The sequence below is a fragment of the Xiphophorus hellerii genome, chromosome 5 (genome assembly GCF_003331165.1).
Source record: "Xiphophorus hellerii strain 12219 chromosome 5, Xiphophorus_hellerii-4.1, whole genome shotgun sequence".
Lineage (NCBI taxonomy): Eukaryota > Metazoa > Chordata > Actinopteri > Cyprinodontiformes > Poeciliidae > Xiphophorus > Xiphophorus hellerii.
The window spans coordinates 2909055-2928034 of NC_045676.1; the positions used below are offsets into that span (position 1 = coordinate 2909055).

Consider the following 18980-nt stretch of genomic DNA (forward strand, 5'->3'; position numbering starts at 1 on the left):
AAATACTAAAACAAAACCATCTAATGGGTATTATACAGCTTGAAACATTTACTAAACTTCAATTTTGACTACGCAACAGCCATAATTTGTCAAAGTATCAAGCTAACCTTCATAAACTGTACAAACTCCACCTGCTCGGTGCGCCGTTAGCCGCGCCGGCGTTTAAATGGAGTGTGCGCCGTTGTGAAGTGAAACGGAAACGGAAAACAGCGGGCCGGTTTGAAAGGAAGAACTCGTCGCTGTGGTTACTGCCAGGGGGGCGTCCAGAAAAGTTTAATTCACCTTTAAAGAGAGAGAAGAGATTGAGAGCTCTTAGAGGATAAATATATGGGGCATTTTAGCATTGTTTTAAGGTTGTCCGTTGCGATGACGTCACGCTATTAAACTGTAAATATGACCGTTAGGAGGCTAACGTTAGCGGAGTTAGCCAACGTAGCATCGTAGGATGCCAAGGAGCTTTTTCTAGCTGGTTAGTTTTATTTTCTTTCATTGGTCGGTCCAAAATGTGCTCACACGAGAGCAGTCGCGTCCTGGTTCTGGAGGAGGAGGTGAAGAATTTATCAGAGGAGTTAATTCAGTGTCAGGTATGTATACATATACATGCATACAAATCTAATGTAGTGTCTGCTGTCAAGAAGGAAAAATGTCTAATTTTGCCTTCTTTTCTGTTTTTCTTAAACTAATTTCCGCGGTTATTACAAATGTTTCCAAAGTTTTATATACTTCGAGATAATTGAACTACTCAATTCATATATAAAGCACCAATTAACAAATGTCGTCTGAAATGTCACCGCATTAAGTTTAATTTATTATTCAAATTAGTTTAAAGTTTTTCTTTCTGTCTCTAAGGGAACCCAGCAGATTGCATTAAATAATTGGCTGCAGCAATCCCTCATACTCAGCATGCATGTAGCGACAGTAGAGAGGAAAAACTCCCCGTTAACAGGAAGAAACCTCTTCATAACATAACTCACATTATGTTTTATGTATATAAAATATGACAAATTCTCCACTAAAATATTTAAATGGACACTTTGCATGCCAGTTATATATTGAACCTTAGTTTGACGTCACATCCGACACAATTAAAAATGCCCAAAAGACTAAAGCTCACATAGAGTATTACAGAAAGAATTTTTTTTGTTTAGTCCAAAATTGTGCAAATGCCATCAACACAGTTGGATTAGTAGAAATACCAAATATTCTCCAACACCTAGAGCAGGGGTCTGCAACCTTTACAAACTAAAGGTCCCATTTAGAGCCACAAATGTTATATAAAGTCTTATGAAAAGAAAAATTAAACTTTTTAAATGAATATCTACTATAGAAAATATAGGGTCATTTTTAAAGAACTATCATTTTATATCTGTTTTAGGTCTTAAAGTAAGAAAATGTAAACACTTACAAAAAGAGGATTGATGCATTTTCTTCTCTGGGATGCTGATATTTGTGGAAAACTATTTAAACGAAAAAAAGTGTAGTGATTAGAAAACAATAACAATTATTAGTAATACTTTCATCATTCTTTTGTAGAAATTTAAGACAGGATTTATTCCATGGGGGGAAAAAACAACTAAAAACAGCTAAAATCTGCATTTTATTGTTTGTCTACACTAAAAAAAATTGGTTCTGGACTTTTTGCCAAATTATTAAGAGAAAAATTATGAACGAGTCAAAGAGCCACAGGTTGCAGACCCATGCACTAGATGTTTCAGTAAAAACTAAAATAAATGTTGATGGGCATCTCTTTATGAACTTTTGTTTTCACTTTGTGAGTCGGTGATTTCAGGATTCCCTGCATACTCACCACCAGGTGGTGTCTAATAACAGGAGTGAAGTGACCCAGCATGTCTTCTTCTACAGGTAGACAGACTGGGACATCAGCTGGCCTTATGAGGAGATCCAGCACAGAAACACACATTTAATCTCTGTCCTTGATTTCAAGAGTCTTGCAGATTCCATCTGTAATTCATTGGCCCAAGTCAGATTTTTCATAAGTGAATCAATGCAGTCAGATGCTTTAAAGAGAAATATTCTTTACTTTAGGGAGGATATCAGTGCTGCAATACATGTAGATTTATCCCATTACAAGTTTATGTATAACAACTTTAAATACTTAAAGACTAAGGAAAATATTTGGTTTAAGTAATACATTTCTGTTTTTTATATACAATAAATTGAGTGGGGGGAATATTCTGTCCTCTTTTTCATCTTTATTTACAAGTCTTTGAATATTTTATTATTAATAAAACTGAGAATTTACATAAAGTTTAGAAAGTAATTGTCTAATGCAAGCCATTCTAACTTAAAAACACACGTTGCATTGTGTTTTATGGTTTTAGTTTGCTGTTTTCTACAGTTTTTCCCTTCATGTACTTTGTATAAAGGAAAATATCAGTTTCTTTGGTAAATATAGCAGATTTGAATTCAACAGAGAGACCTTTATCTGTTTCATACTGAGCTGAAAACGCAGCGAATCAGAAAACATGCTGTTTATTGATGTGTTTACAAACTGAAAATCGTGGGAGTTTTCTGTTTTTAAGGATTCAGTGATCACAACATAAAAAAATTCAGATTTTTTGGGGTGTTTCACCGGTTCATTACAGGTCAGAGCGGATCTAGGAAAGCTCTGGAGCTGTTGGACACTTGTAGATCGATTGGTGCATCACTACTAAAACCTGTGCAAAACAGTTTTTGCTGCATCTGCACTTCTTGTTCACATGCAAAGTGTCTCTTGTGGGGATTTTTAACCATGAAAACAACACTCCATCCAAGTTAGAACACAGGACTACAGTAAATATAAACACAAACATATTGGGAATAGTAAATATACAAAATGCCTCGCTGAAAAACGCACTACTTCATACAGTTCACCTTTATATAAAGAAACTAGGATATAGGAGAGATACGGATAATCCAACCCAAACCAAACGGAGCAAATCACAACTTGTCATTTTGATCAACCTTCATCAGGATGTTTCTTATTATAATCCTTCTTAACCAAAGAAGGAACTTTGGTTCATTGAGTCTCTGAGATTCCCTTAACTTACACTAATTCAGACAGATTAAGGCCTGGACTTTGATTGGGCCATTGCAGCTCCTTCATTTGTTTTTTTTACTTATTTGCTGCTTGAGGTTATTTTCTTGCTGGTTTTGATCAGATTTCAGACAAATGGCTTGTTATCCGCTGTCCAGGCCCAAATCATCGTCCTGAAGTGCCGTGATTTGCAGAGATCTGATGTAAACTCCTTCGGAAAGCTAATAAATACATTTATAAACACGAAAACAAAGGATATAGTTTCTGTTAATTATAGTTTTTTCCTATTAATTACAGTTTTTATTTATTTTCAGTTAATTTTTATTTCAGTTTTTGTTATTTTGTTAGTTTTAGTTAACTATAGTGGTTACCATGCTGCTTCTGATTTTTGCACAGAAACGAGGACGCATGTGAGAAGTGCCTTTCTCTTTCACCTGTCTGATCTGTGATGCTGTTTATTCATCTGCGCCAAACTGTGTTGACCTCAGCGCTGCAGCCTTTCGTTGAACTGGCATGGAGACCCTCCATGTTTGGTGGTCTGTTCCAGACAGAGCGGACCATCAGCGATTCTGTTTATCTAATAACGGCCCTAAGATGTGCAGTGTACATTTTTAAATAGTGACATTTGAATACCACTGATGTGTTAAGTCTCGGGCATGACGCGGTTCAGGACGGCCATTAACTACAAAGAGACTCGTCCGTCAGCCGGCAAACGTTCCGGCTAGAGCCAGCTAATTTTCCTAATACGCGCTGAATCGCAGTGGCTCTCTCTGGTATGTTTAGCCCATGGTGTTCCAGGATTCCAGATTTAGAATGAATAATTCATGCCATCATCAAACACTCATTGAATGTATCTTTAAGCGCGCATACAGCGGAGGAGGGCGCTTGATGAGGGTCCTCGCTGAACACTTGTCAGCGGAACGGTTAATGGCAGCCAAAGGCCAGGCAGGCGGAGTAAACCAGGCCGCCTAATTTAATCATTAGCTGCGTTCCAGTGTTGATTTAGTGAGAACTCCCCTCTCCCCCCCCCCACACACACACACACACATCGCGGATACATACAGACTCAGAGATCTACATCACAGTCCTTCCTCTTTATGTGTTCAGCTCATGGCCTTATCAAGGTCTGACGCTGCCATTTTACTAAATAATTGATTAGACACTTTTTGAGAAGGGGCTTAAAATTCATGTACTAATTGGAGACCAGTAGATTCCAGTGGGAGGGATGACTTTTATCTTCTGATGATGTGAACATAATTTATCAGATGATTTTTATATCAAGTCGATTTGGTATAATTCCGTCTTTTAATGCCAAACGTACTTTTTAGATGTCGCTCATTAGACGTAGCGTTGCGTGAAAAATATTTGGAGAAACCGGGACGACAGTCTGAATTGGAGATGCGTTTCATGACTTTTCTCCCTGACATCAGCTCTGAGTTTGGTGGGAAACACGAGGCGGGCCGCCGTGTTTTGATTCGGATCCCCAGCAGTCATAAATAGTTCATAATGACAAGTGTCAAGTCTCTCCCCGCGAGTCGAAGGTCACATCTCAGCGATGGAGACCGCTGCAAAGAGAGGCGCATGATTAGAGCGGGCAGGCCGGATGAGAAACTGTTTTGTACAAGTTGTTTAAATAATTGATTGACTTCCCTACTGTCATATGCTAATGCCAATGAGCATCCTGGTTAATCTTTTATCTTTTATTTTTTTCCCAGCCAGACGAACTCCGATGTGCTGCTGGTTTTTCTTTGACAGGCTGATTAAAGTCGTCATATAATGTATCGTAATTAGGGCGGGGTATTTATCGCATTGTTTATCGTTTATTGTAAAAAAAAATGTTCTGTTGTGGTGAGAATTTTGATTTATTATAGATTTCAGATAGTATGAACAGAAATGTTATTTTTGCTATTTTTTTCCACAGGAGTATCAGTAAATTTAAAAATATGATTATGTTTGGAGTTTGGTGATATAAATCACACTCTTAATAATAGTATTTGTGTTTGTGGCACTATTAATTCTGTGCCATGCAGTCCCAGCAATATAGTTATCTAAAATAAGTAAAAAGTAGCTTTTTTAACATGATCTTTATCATAATCACAATAATGTCACAAAATATTACAAAAAAAATTATCAGTCCATATCGTCCACCCCTAATCATAATTGTCAGAGCTGAAACAATAAACCATGTCAATCGTGATGAATCGATTATTAAAATAATTGTCAACTAATTTAGTAATCAATGAATCGTTAATTGAAGTAGAAAAACTCAAAAAGGGTCATTTGTTTAAAGAACAACACACTTAGAGCAGTAATTAAACCAAAACTGTACAAGATATATATACATTTCACATTTAAGATTTTAAATACCCCTTTGTCTCTACAGATGTCTCTTCCAGAACTTGTCAAATGGCAAATTAGCTAAATCTGGGTGAAATTATGTAATAAATTATATCCTACTAAGCACCTTTCGTGAGCCAATTATTAATGAATTGATTGAAAAAATAATCACCAAATCAGCCCTACACTATATTGATGCCAAGTCAAACAGAAAAGACTGAACTGTTGATGTTAGAAGTATTTTTTAGCTGCAGATTATTTGCTACAAAGCGTTCACTAAAAGAATGCTGTTGTTACATTTTAGGCAATAAAATGTTTATTTTCTTACTTAAAAATGGAATTGAATTATTATTTTATCTTCATCTTTTAATGTTTCTAATGTATAAAAAGACTTAAGTGAATGAAAAATCTACTGAAGGTGACTTTTTATATTATTTGATCAATTTACAGAATAGTGGATTACTAAAATAATCATTAGTTGCCACCCGAATAATGATATATCTCTCAATAAAAACATAAACACTTGATTTCCTCGATTGTTTTGCAGGCAGACAAGGAGTTTGTGTGGTCTCTGTGGAAACGGCTGCAAGTGGCAAATCCGGACTTGACCCAAACCGTGAGTTTGGTGGTGGAGCGGTGAGTGGCTTCATCTTTCACAGCTCAACGTTACTCTATCTCACAAGCCACGAAAAATGTGTGTGAAAGTTTTTTTTTTTTTTTTTAAAGCACCTACATGGGTTATGACGGAATCAGGTGCAGATGCTGGTTTAAGCCCTCTTATCCCCGCTCTCCCAGTTCAAACAACGGAAACCTCTTTAATGAAAACACTTCTCCTCCGCTGCTCTCATGCTGGACAGTTGAAGCATTCCTGCCAAATGCTCGTCTTTACCGGATAAATCGTAAGATGGAGTAAGGCCTCTTTTGCTGGATGGCTAAGCCAGATGAAAAACTGTGGCATGGGAACTGTCGGCGAGCGCAGAGGGGCTTCCTTTATCCTCATCAGGCATATTTGGACAAATAAGGCAGTGCCATGCAGCCGTGTTCATTCCCAGGGAACTTTTTCACATTTTGTCACGTTACGGCTACAAACTTCATATAAACCCACATGAAGTGGAGGAGAAATTTAGTATGACTTTCAAAATTATTGACAAGTAAAAAATCTGATAAATGTGGTGTGTATTTACATTGTTACTTGTTACTAATTCAATTCAATCCAAACATATTTTATGTATCCAAAAGGAAGATTAAATGTTTCTGTTATTCATATCATCCAAGTATCTTCAAAGAGTCGTCCACTTTAATCAAACTCCTGTTTGTTTGACTAGAAACTCAGCTTCGTTTGGGGAGGTGTGAATGAGCAATCGAATTCTGATGCGAATTCTGGTCCATCTAAAAACCTCAGTCGTTGTTCGGTTGAAGTGAACTCTGATGCGATTTGAATGCTTCTGTGAACACCAAGTGGACCGGAGACCGCTCCCAAAGCAGGCAACTGAATGCAGAGCATGGCATTCTGGGTGAAAGCAGCTAAAACAAACGCACGTTTCTAGCTTTTTCAAAGGGTTTATTTCGTTTAATATACTGCAGTGTGAAGGAGAACCACAGCAGCCAAAAATGTAACAGATGTTACCGGACTATTGGGTGTAAAAACATCCTTAGATCCTTTCTCCAACACACCTGAATTAGAATGTGTCGTTACCTGGCCTCTGCAGGACTGAATGAACTTCAGCCGTTTGACTGCGGTGTGATGGAGACTGGATGCAGGACAGCAGCTCTGAGGGCCGGAGTTGGGCCTCCACGGTGTAGCAGCAGTAGCATGCACAGAGTTCCTCTAGTTCCGCTGCCTCTCATTTTCTACTCCACACCCTCTCCAGTTTCCTGTTGCCCCACAGGAAACCCATCAAAGTGCGCCGGTCCTCCGAGACTGCCGGGGGAACATGCAGCTAGAGATCGTATGTGTATTGTATAATCTAATGCGCGGGAGGATATTGACATGGTAATTGTGTCGACTCCAGTCAAGCGCCCGTGCCCAGTGGGAGCTGCCATTCATCCCTCCTTCCTCTTACTGTGCGGATCGTGTAGAGTGATTGGTTGGTTGCTCAGGACATGGCGAACACAGCCCCGTGTATGAGGAAGCGCAGCTAGGCCTGCCTGTGCTCGGGCCCCTCCCGGGACAAAAAAACTGTTGTTCCATCGCCGACCAGCGGAGAAGGCTGATCACAAGAAAAGGCCTTAGAGATGGAGGTGCAGGAGGAACAACGGATCTGGGAATTAACGGGTTTGTTCCCATTGGTCCAAAGCAGTTGAAACAAACTGGTCCCAAACTGAAGGTTTTTTTTTTCTTTTGGTTCATTCAAAACTCACTAAAAAAGTGATATTTGGATCATGGAAATTCACAAAGTTTTGAGCAGCTCCAAAGTCTCACAGTGATGAGAGGTAAAACTGTTTGATAGTAGTTTTTTTTTTTTTTTTAAACAATCTTAAGATGTCGTTTTTGTCTTGACTTTTTTCACAGTGAGAAGCAGAAAACTGAGATGAAGGACAGAAAAGTGCTGGAGATCCTGCAGTCCAAAGACTTCATGATCCAGGACCTAGAACAGGTACAGAACAGTCCGATGAAACCCGTGGTGACGTTTCTTAGGCTGAGCAAATGACCAGCGACATGAAACTACAGATAAAAACAGAAGTTTAAATAACAAATCACGTAGAAAGGCTCCTTTTTTTCCTCACTTTCTGAAGCGAAATCAAACCATTTTATTTGCTAATTTCTGGCCCTCAGGATGAGTTTGTGTGGCCCTCAACCACAATTCATCTCAGACTCTTGGTTCAGATTCTCATGTAAAAGTAAAAGTTTGGGTAGATTTTCACTGAATCGAGGCTTTTCTAAAAATCATGCTAATACAAATCAATCTTGTTTCTTTTTTTATTATTACAATTTAATTTGGTAGTAAATAGAACTGCAAACATCTAGTGATGTTTACTGGAAAACAGACGTTGGTAAATAAATAAAACAAGTGTGACTTATTTCTTGTTCTTGTTGATGAAAATATACACAAAAAGATAATCAGCTTAAAGAATTAGGAGATTTTATACTGATGTGTTTTGTTTTGCATCTGTCTAAATCCTTTATTTTTACTTAAATCAGACTAATTTAATTGTTTCATTAAAGTATTGTGTGTTTAACTTATAGTTCAGCAGGGAAAATGAAAAAAAATTGTTTTTCAATTTTATATAAATAATCAAAATTTTGTGCACTCAAAGTTTTTTTTGCATCTTGTTTTAGTCCTATCATTTAGAAAACTGATGTTTCTAGATTGGAAATCAGACTTGACAGATGTTTTGATGCGTCTCCCCAGCTGTGTTTGTCTGCCTGCTGTCTTTTTCCAATCAGCTAATAATTTGCAATGATAAGGACAGTTGTGTATTCTGCTCTAACATCATTCCTTCACTGAGGCCGCTGTGTGTCTCCTTCATTAGCGTCCTTCATGGAGGAACGGCATTCATTCTTAATGAGATGGGCCGTAATGGAGTCATCAGCCTGCCTGTGCTTTTTGACATTATTCTCTTTAGCAGCCATAACAGTGGCTCATGGGAGCAGGCCCTGAGACTTTATGGAGAACTTTTAGTTTAAAGCAACTTTTGTGCTTTTAGATGCTCTTTTTGTTTGAAAAGCTCAATAAAACCTGAGATTTGTGTCTCTTGGTTGTCTGACATTCATCATCATTCACAGATTTCTTTCCCTCCTCTTTGGAGACACGATGGTCCACTGGATCCACATGGGATCTTGAATTGTCTCCTTGTTTCTTCCATTTCTTTTCTCGTGCTTTTTGTGACATAATTTGTTTAGATTTTCATTCTTCATTGGGAAATTTCCAACGCTAATCCTTCTCTCCTAGATATTTCGACTTTGGTACCCATTTTTTTCCCACCTAGCTAAGCTCCGCTAAGGTTGAAATTGTTCTTGCCAATCTCATTATTAGCATTTGAATTGATATCCTGCTCTACAGTATAAATCTCTATTAAAGCCCTCTCTCTGCAAGCTAGAAGTAGTAGGGAACTCTAAATCTACTTTCTTGATATGCGGATGCAGTTTCCCTCCAGATGGCAATTAATTGCATCCCAGAACCTCGTGTTATTTGAGAAGATGTACCCACAGAAAGCCACGGATTACCACCCGACGCCGAACTTCAGACGATGCAGTTAGGAAGCCATCCTCTTCCCAAAATAATATAAATGGAACATATAGCATTATTAATCCATCTCTGATTTTCTTCTTGTTCTATAGCCGCCTCTTAAGCTTTGCTAATTAAACGGTTCTGTTTAGTTCTGTTTGCACAACGTCGCTCGCATGAGTGAGAATTAGCTGTAGAGTTGCACTGATCCAGTTTTTAGGCTGATATTGATTCTGTCCTGCCAATTTAGATTTTCTTCAGCTGTATGACATACACGCGCGCGCACACACGCACAGATACATACACAACAACACATGTACAAACAAAGGACTATATAAACCCAAGGAGTGCATTTGTGAAAAAAAATCCAGATTTTTTAAAAGTATTACATCTTCAAAAGCATTTAACTTGATTAATCGATGCCTTACGCAAACTAATTTGTATTTTTAGTTTTTATTCATTAATTAAATGTAGCAACACAAACCATAAAAGAAATCTGGTGTCGGTTTCTTGATGGAGTTGGAACGTCTAAATCCAGTGAAAAATGAGCAAATATGAGATTATCTCCATTTCTGCTTAAAAGTACATCAGGCTGCATGTGTCTGGGAGCTTCAGCCTCCATGGTTTAAATTATCGTTTTTGTTTTTCAGTATTTGACTTGACAACCAGTGGTCAGAGTGGATCAAGGAGAAATTTGAGTATTTTAATCGGTGGCTGATGGATCATTGCATCAATCTGAAGTCAATCTGAATAAAAGAGGAAAAGATGTGAGAATGTTGTACAACTCAGACATTTACTTATCAATGCTCCAGTTTATGAGCCAATGCTAGTTTTTCTTTGTTTCGTTGAACTTTTAATTTCACATCTGATATGAGACTCTCAAAGTTTGATCACCTTAAATAAAAATGCCACATCTTCATCATACAGCAGTATTTTATCATCTAACTTCTTCTAATTGTTTTTATTTAAACAGAAAAGAAAAAGTAATCTTACTGTTGCTGAAGTATTATGACATATTGACTTTCACAGTAAAATAATCTTACTTGTGCCTTTTTAATTTTATTTTGAGTGAAGTTGAATAAGAAGAATAAATGATAAAGTTTAAGGTGCTAACTGTGTGGAATAATATTGCTTTTTGCTGCATATAACTTCCCAACAGTTTTAAACCAGAGTCTCTTAATCTTAGTGAACTATTTTAAAATATGTCCAAGCTTAAAAAAATCAAGGGAAAGTGAAGGAGTTTTCTTTCAAAGACTCACCTGATGAACATTTCCAGAATTAGAGGACTAATGTGGCAGGAAGATCTACAGAAACTCATCCATGCATTGATCATTGATTACTGCACAGCTCCAGAACGCTGCTGCTGGGGTTCTGACTAAAACCAAGATGGAGTACATCACCCAGTTCTACAGTCCATCTACTGGCTCCCTGTAGCTCAGAGAATGGACTTTAAAATACTGCTGTTAGTTTAAAAATCACTGAACAGTTTAAAGATCTGCTGCTGTTGTATCAACCTTAAAGACCTCAGAGGTGGGTTCTGGTTCTGCTCTGTATCCCCAGAACCAGAACCAAGCATGGAGAAGCAGCATTCAGCTTCTATGCACCACAGATCTGGAACAAACTTCTGGAGATCTGCAAAACAGCTGAAACACTGAGTTTCTTGAAAACGAGGAACTCACCTGGCTTTGATTATAATAACTGGAACATTGATCAACATTTGTGATGGGTATTTACTTGAGGATTTTGATGATGATATTTGACTAAATGTAATATATCTTGATTGTTCTGCAATTTGTTACATGCTTTACACCATGTCCTCATGGTGTAAAGCAATTTGAACTGCGCATTAACTGAAATGAAAACACCAGAAAAGCTGCATTACTGTGGATGGAATTAAAAAACTATTGAAAATCAGTCAATCAATTTTATTTGTATAGGATATTTCACCAACAAGGCAGTTCAAGTGCTTTACATCATATACATGCAAAAACAAAACATCACAAAAACATCAAAGTCACAAGTTGGATAATAAACATCATCAGCATCAGTAATGCATATCAAATATGTTGGTCGGTGTTCCCTTTATGATGGTTCAAAGGCAACCCGAAACAGGTGGGTTTTTACTCTTCATTTAAATTAACTCAGTGTTTCGGCTCTTTGGCAGTTTTTTGGAATTTGTTCCAAATTTGTGGCGCATAAAAGACAACATATATAGTTGTGACATTATTTTGGCTACAATTATTTATCAAATTACAAATGTTTGTGTGTGATAAACTGGTTTTCTGCTGATTGTTTTATTTTCTTATTGGACTCAGTTGCTTCCTCTGCAGTATCTTTTTGTCCTCTGTTTCACAGTTTTGCATTCTGCTGTTTTTCTTTTCCTCCGACTGCTGCAGAAAGTGACAGGGCAGCAGCAGGAGATGAAGAGGCTGCTGCAGAAGAAGACGGCGGCGGATGAGCAAGGCTCTTTAACGAAGGAGTTGACAACCCTGCGTGCCGATTTGGACAACAAGAATCGGCAACTTGAGGTGGGTGAAACAGATTTCCTGTGGCAGCGCGGGCCCCCAGGACCAAAGTCTCTGTTCAGAGTGTCACTTGAATGCAGCACGAAGCCCCCAGGCCTCTGAATCATTTAGAGGACAGCAAGGATTGTCTCACAGCCTGAAAACACAGAATACTTAACAGCTCAAAATCTGACTGTGATCGAATAAAGTAACCAAAGGAAGCCGGGTTTTAACTCGGATATAAATATTTGATGCTTCCTTCAGTTGGGGAAATTGAAAAGCATGCATGCCACGATGTGGCTTCTCCCTAATTATGCTTCTGTGGGACACGGTTATGATTAATTAATAGCGAAGTGGTCCTCACATGGTCTTGGTGGGGTCTCCTGGCGAGATATAGTGGGGGACATCATCAAAGGATACCTGGGCTGAGTCTAATGGGTTTTGTTGCAAACACCGTTCTCATTATAAGCTGTCATTAAAGCTGACAGACTGGCCCTTGTACCCGCATGAGCTGAGCTCCTGCAGCACGTCTCGGCCCATACCAACCAACACCTGGTCACGAGGGTCCAGTCGTACCGTGCAGATGACCTTGGCTAATCAGCAGCCCATGCAGGGGCCTCCTGCAGCAAAGCCTCTGCTGTTTATGTATTCATTTCAGACTCAACCCCATGGGCCGCTGCTCCTTTTCTCCCTCTGCAGGGCTTCTTCTCTCAGCTTCAACCGCTGCTTTATCTGTGTTTTTTCTTTTCCTGCTTTTGTCACTGTTGTTTTTTTTGGCTGTTTTGACCTGCACACACACATGTTGGTGTTTTTATGTAGGAAATGAGGACGGAGCAGAGAAAAAAGAAAGAGGAGGAGCAGCGGGTGGTGCGCGCTCTGGAGGAGGAGAAAGAGGGATTAAGGTCCCGCTGCGCTGCCCTGAGCGCTGACCTGCAGGAGAAACGGAGGCAGGCCGACAGCCAGCGAGACGAGAGGGACGCCGCCCAGGCCAGACTAAAGGTTCCCAACACAGGGACAAGTTCTCTCCGAAACACGCAGACCTTGAACTCTGTGGTCCCTCACACCCTCAGCTAGTGAATATAACACCATCCTCCTATCAAAGTATAGATATAAATATGCAGGGAGAGCTTTCAGACAGGTGGAAAAATATGTTGTAACATGGAGGAGACGGTTTCTGCTGGGTTTGAGGTGAAAAAGGAGTTAACCTCAGATTTTATCAAGTTCTATATATACAGTATATACTGTATATACAGTACAGACCAAAAGTTTGGACACACCTTTTAGTTCAATGAGTTTCCTTTATTTTCATGACTATTGACATTGTAGATTCACACTGAAGGCATCAAAACTATGAATAACATGTGGAAATATGCACTAAACAAAAAAGTGTAAAACAACTGAAAATACCCCTTATATTCTAGTTTCATCAAAGTAGCAACCTTTTGCTGTGATTACTGCTTTGCACACACTCTGCATTTTCTTGATGAGCTTCAAGAGGTAGTCACCTGAAATGGTTTTCACTTCATAGGTCAACCTGCCCTGTCAGGTTAATAAGTGGGATTTCTTGCCTTATAAATAGTCATGAAAATAATGAAAACCCATTGAATTAGAAGGTGTGTCCAAACTTTTGGTCTGTACTGTATATATATATATATATATATATATATATATATATATATATATATATACTGTATATGCTGTATATCTTCATGCTTAAACACTCAACTCATAACACCTGAAATGCATTAAGGGGTAAATGTTGTTTTCAACCAATTAAAAATTAAGGAATTCTTAAAGTTTTACATTTATTCATGCAGTTTGTTACTTAAATACAAATATTTCAGTTCTTTGAAACACACAGAATAAGTTTAATCTGGTGAGGATTTACAGCTAAATCCATCAATACATGTAGTTGAAACCAGATTAACAATGTATAAAGTGACACATTTAGTTTTTTCTGCGCTGTCTGAAATTAAATCAAATGAAACTCTTCAGTTTTTGACCATGATTTCTCAGTTTTTCATTTTTTTCTTCTCTTATTTTTTTCTTTTAAACTTTTTTTCCCCTTTATTTCTATGTTTTTGGTTGTAGACTTTTCCCCTTTGGTTCAGCCGTCATATGGTTCAATAAAAGACTTAAAAAATGTACTGAACTTTGCAGAAGTCCTAATTATGGATAGATTATGTAACAGAAAAAATTATTGTGCTTATAACTATCAGGTTTCTAAGTTGGAAAAAGTTTTTAAAATGCATTTTACTCTCCTCCACCAGGCTCTGGAGAAGGAGCTGCAGCGTGTTTGTCAGGAGCTTCCTAAAGTGAAGGCGCACTGCGCCGTTTTGGTTGCAAAGCTTTCTTCCAAAGAGACGGAGTTAGTTGCAAAACAAGATCGACTTGAAAAAATACAGTGAGTTGAAATCAGCTTAAAAAAAACGTCTGATGTTGTGAACCAGGGCGCCACTAGAGGTAGTCTGATGGGTAATTTTATCAGGTAAAGGATGTGTAGTGTAAATGGAGCATATATGCTGTGAGGTTTGGGGGTGACACACATTCCTTCATCTCCGGCTCACCTAAAGCCATTTGATAAGCCCTGCATAGTGGATGTGCTTTAAAGGAGGGAAGAAGAGAAACAGGGCAGGCTTTCACTAAGCTTTAGTCGATATTATAGAAACTGACAGAACTGTAGGAGCTTTAATGGTAATCTCTGTCTTTTTTTTCTTTTTACTGCTTCTCAGTTTTAATGCCAGAGGCACCCTGACATGTCAGTCACATTCTGATGTTTGCATGAGGCATGAGGTCTTCTGCTGACCTTATTAGTATCCAGAATGATTCACAGCTCATCAGCGTTGCTGCGTTAGGGAACCGAAGGACTGCTGTGAAAACATATTCAGATATGTTATCAAATTTGTCTTTTACTCTGAAGTATGTTTTAAATCAATAAGCAAGAAGCCAATGTTAAGTTTCAATAAACGTTTAACTCATTAAGACGGTCTTATACATTTAGTCAGTGTTTTTCTAAAAGGGGCCTCAAAAGGTTGGAGAGAAGATGAAAAAATCATACACTTAAATGTTTTTATAAATGTAATTTTATTAAAATGTAAGTTAAAATAATTGATTGAATATGGAAATAGAGGATAGAAATAGCCTTTCTTGTCCCAAAGAGGGGAAATTCAGGAAACGTGACTTGCGATGTCCTTCTTTCTTATTGGCTGCCAGTTAAAGTTATCAAGTTTTTTTTGCTCCTGAAGCTAGAAATGGAAAAGTTTCTGACAAGAAAAAGACAGAAGGAATCTTCCTGCTGCAAAAAACTAAACTGTGGAGATTAAATCAAATTTGATAGGATTACTATACAAATATTACATATTTACATAAAGTTGATCTGATAATATATTCAACATCAGATTATTTCCTGATAAAAATGTTCCACTACAGAACTTCTTGCCAACTAAAATCAGAAGGGATGAGGCAACATTTATGCTAATTAAATGTAATAATTATTGAACAGTAAATAAAAGTGAGAAGAAAAAGTAAAATTTAATGTCTCTTTACATTTTTCATAGCATTGTGTGTGGGCTAATGCCCTTTGGGGGCCATGGCGTGATTACAGTTTGAAAATTCCTGCATTAAGTTGCAAACCTTGACCTGTAATTCCTGCATAAAGCAGGCAGAAGTAACATTAGTGATCCAGTTTGACTGTGTGCCGCTTTGTGTTTGTGTCTGCAGGCGTGATTTTTCTGAAGTCCAGGGTCTGTACAAACAAAGCACGGAGCACGCAGCCGAACAGAGCCACCTGATCAAGCAGCTGGAGGGACTCAACCTGGACACCCAGAGGGTCCTGAGGAACCAGGAGGAGGCGCACACGGCCGACGCCACTTCCTACCAAGGGGTATTCACACTCCTCTGACTTTCTGTGGAACCTCTAATTACATCTGAATATGATTTAATGCAAATGCAGTTTGTACTTAAATATCCTGATCATAAATTTTACGAACTTTCAGGATGGCTGTGCTGAACTGTTTTCAGTTCTCATTATCTTGTTTTTGTTGTAAGGAGTGGTGCCTGCATGCTGTGATGCAGAAATTTGTAGGTGTTTTTTTGTGAATGTCCAAAGGTTGGAGACCATCTCATGACATCATCATGTTTCTTCATCTCAGAGATTTTATACCATCTTCCACAGCGTCCAGCTGTCATTTATCTCCACAGAGAATCAGTGTTGCATATTTCACCATGCAGTACCTCTAGCAGCAGTACACTGTAGGAACAATACCTCCGTTTAGCTGAAAATAACATGAATTTGAGTGTTTTCCATGCCTTATTAAATCATACTTCTACTTTATTATTGCAACACTGCAATCATTTAGCAGAAGAGGTAACTTTGGATCAACAGGAAAGTGAATATTTATCAACTTTTCTAACTTTTCTAAAATACTTCATGAAAATCCCACAAAGGGAGCTATAAAGTTTCAACAGTACCAACTGGACAAAATGTACAATATGGCCCCATTAAGCCGGGATCAGAACATTTTGTTTCAGCCCTTAGGATTCTCATGTCCTGGATAGGCCTATCGCAATGAGCAATAAATCAGTTAATCATAATAAATTAAAACAAGCTCAATAATTTCCATTTGATTTATCATTTCTCTCTTTTCTCTCTTTCTACCTGGATTACTAAAGTCTTCAGTCTGGCTCTTTGGTCTGAGTTAGCTCTTTTTATGAACGACTATTTTGTTTACAGAGACTTCATAATTCATTTTATTTGTTATTTTTGTTGTTTGTTTGGATATTTAAAATGTCTTCCAGTTCCAGTGTTCAATGTTCCAGCAATATTTGTTATTGTGACAGGCCTGGTCCTGGGTGACTGGTTTAAGACTGGTTTCTCTAGTCGGCCATTTTTAACAGCCCAGTACCTGCTGCCTGCATCACTAGAACACCGTTTAGCTTGATGATGTTTCTCTGTTTCATCTGTTTTAATACTCGATTCTCCAGATTTTACCTCATGTAAAATACAACGTGGCCCATAATAAGTGTAATCTTTTATGTAAGATCTGATCGCTGACGTTTCCGTCGTCTCCTGTTTCCTGTTTACTGCCAGCTGTACAAAGAGCTGAGTCAGTGCTACCAGGCCCTGGTCTCCAGCGAGGCTAAACTGCGGCAGAGTCACCAGGAGCTCAGCACCCAGGTGGTCCAGAAAGACGAGCAGATCTCCGAACTGCAGGCTCAGCTGCAGAAACAACAGGAACAAATCCAGCTGCTGCAGCAGCACATGCAGCCTGCAGCTCTCTCACCAAACAGACAAACCAACTTCAAGGTAAATTCGATTGTTTATCATCTCCCACACAAACATCATTCGCACTGTTATACAATCAGCTACATACAGGGGTGGGCATTTATCAGATCGTTCATCATTTATTGGGAAAATTTCTTTCAAGATAAGATTTTTGATATATCGTCACAATAAATTTTGGCAAATGTTTTAAAAACTGACTAAGGTTATTTTTTACATTATCTCCACTTTTTTCTATGAGAGCATCTATATATAAGAGGTGCAGAAAAAATCGATTCTATAGAGAATCACAATTCTTTGTCATAGCAATTCTAAACTGATTCAAAATGCTCAAAAATTGATTTTGGTCTACTTAATTTTTTTGTAAAATTATATTTTGAATAATTATTGATATTCTATTATTTAAGAAAAGCCCAGGCAGGACAATATTCAAATCTAGACCGTTGGAATTGAAAAATTGATTTCAGAAGTGAATTGTGACCCTAAAAATTGGAATCAAGTCAAATCGAATTGCTGGATGCTGAAAGAGGTGCATCTCTGTATAAATATCAGTAAATTTGAAAATATGATTAAATGAAGTCTCAGTACACAGTATAGTGATATAAGTATCGTGATAAAATTCAGAAAGTTGGAGGGGAGATGAGAAAAGAAATTTTATCTGACGTTTTAATCATAAATATATTATTTTTACCATAAAGTAATACTTTTTCCAATCCTTTTTATTATTATTATTTTTTAACATAAGCTAAAGTAATTTATTGAAATGTTATTTGCTCATCTTCCCGAATTGCTGTCAGTCAAATTTATCAAGCCAGCTGAGCAAGTGCTAAATGGAAAAGTTTCTAACCAGTAAAGACAGAAGGAACCATCCAAAAATCAGAAGGATGACTAAATTAAGAAGGTATGAAGCAGGATTTATGCTAAATGAGCAAAATATTTGAAAGGTTGATCTTTTCTTACATATTTTGCATGTATATGGATATACTTTGCAAAGGGAGTCCCCGGCTAAATGTTTGGGAATCTAATGAACAGTTTTATTGTGATTGTCAGATCAGCCAAGTTACTGGTGTCTGAATCGGGTATAAGGTGGATTAGCTGTACTGTAAGAACTGACCCACCCAGCATGGCCTGTAGTGGTGGTCCATGACTCAGAATCATCTTTTGATATTACACTGGTTCATCCCTTGATCTCTCCGTCTCCCTTTGCACCACTGTCTTTTATGTCAGTTATCTGATCCTCTCAGACCCAAACACACACCGACTCTCTGATTTACCTACTTTATCAATCTTCTTTATCTCAAACCACCCAAGTAACATTAAGTCCTTTTAACACACTCTGGACAGAAAAGACGTGCAGAAAAGAGGTGGAGAGGTGATTTAATTGGAGGCCAGTAATGTTCTTGAAGATGATGTTAGAGTTACAATTCTACATCTGTCAGTCAGCGGGAGTTTGACTTCAGTTCAGCACCTTTGAACAGTCACCCTGAGGCGATAGAGGCCTTTAATAGCGTTTAATGATATGGTGATCAGCGCACCTGCTTTAGCAACACTGCTGTTATACTTTGACAGTTTGGGAAGGTTTCTTATCCTTTATCTAAAGTTTCAGCTCAACAAAGACACCAGTTTCACATGTCGCAGTAGTCGCTACAGTG

General features: G+C 38.1%; 1 protein-coding gene across 2 annotated transcripts in view; it reads left to right on the forward strand.

Annotated features, from left to right (window-relative positions):
- Positions 1 to 206: 206 nt before the first annotated feature.
- cntln (centlein, centrosomal protein) overlaps positions 207 to 18980 on the forward strand; it is a 115824-nt gene continuing 97050 nt past the window's right edge. The window contains exons 1-9 of one of the 2 annotated variants that reach the window (XM_032564116.1): positions 207 to 584; positions 5922 to 6010; positions 6101 to 6283; positions 7887 to 7971; positions 11940 to 12071; positions 12867 to 13046; positions 14318 to 14451; positions 15768 to 15930; positions 17137 to 17352. In XM_032564116.1, the coding sequence (XP_032420007.1) occupies positions 504 to 584; positions 5922 to 6010; positions 6101 to 6283; positions 7887 to 7971; positions 11940 to 12071; positions 12867 to 13046; positions 14318 to 14451; positions 15768 to 15930; positions 17137 to 17352 (1263 nt within the window). In that variant the 5' untranslated portion in view covers positions 207 to 503. The remainder of the gene's footprint in view (positions 585 to 5921; positions 6011 to 6100; positions 6284 to 7886; positions 7972 to 11939; positions 12072 to 12866; positions 13047 to 14317; positions 14452 to 15767; positions 15931 to 17136; positions 17353 to 18980) is intronic. The other variant, XM_032564115.1, reaches the window with a different exon arrangement.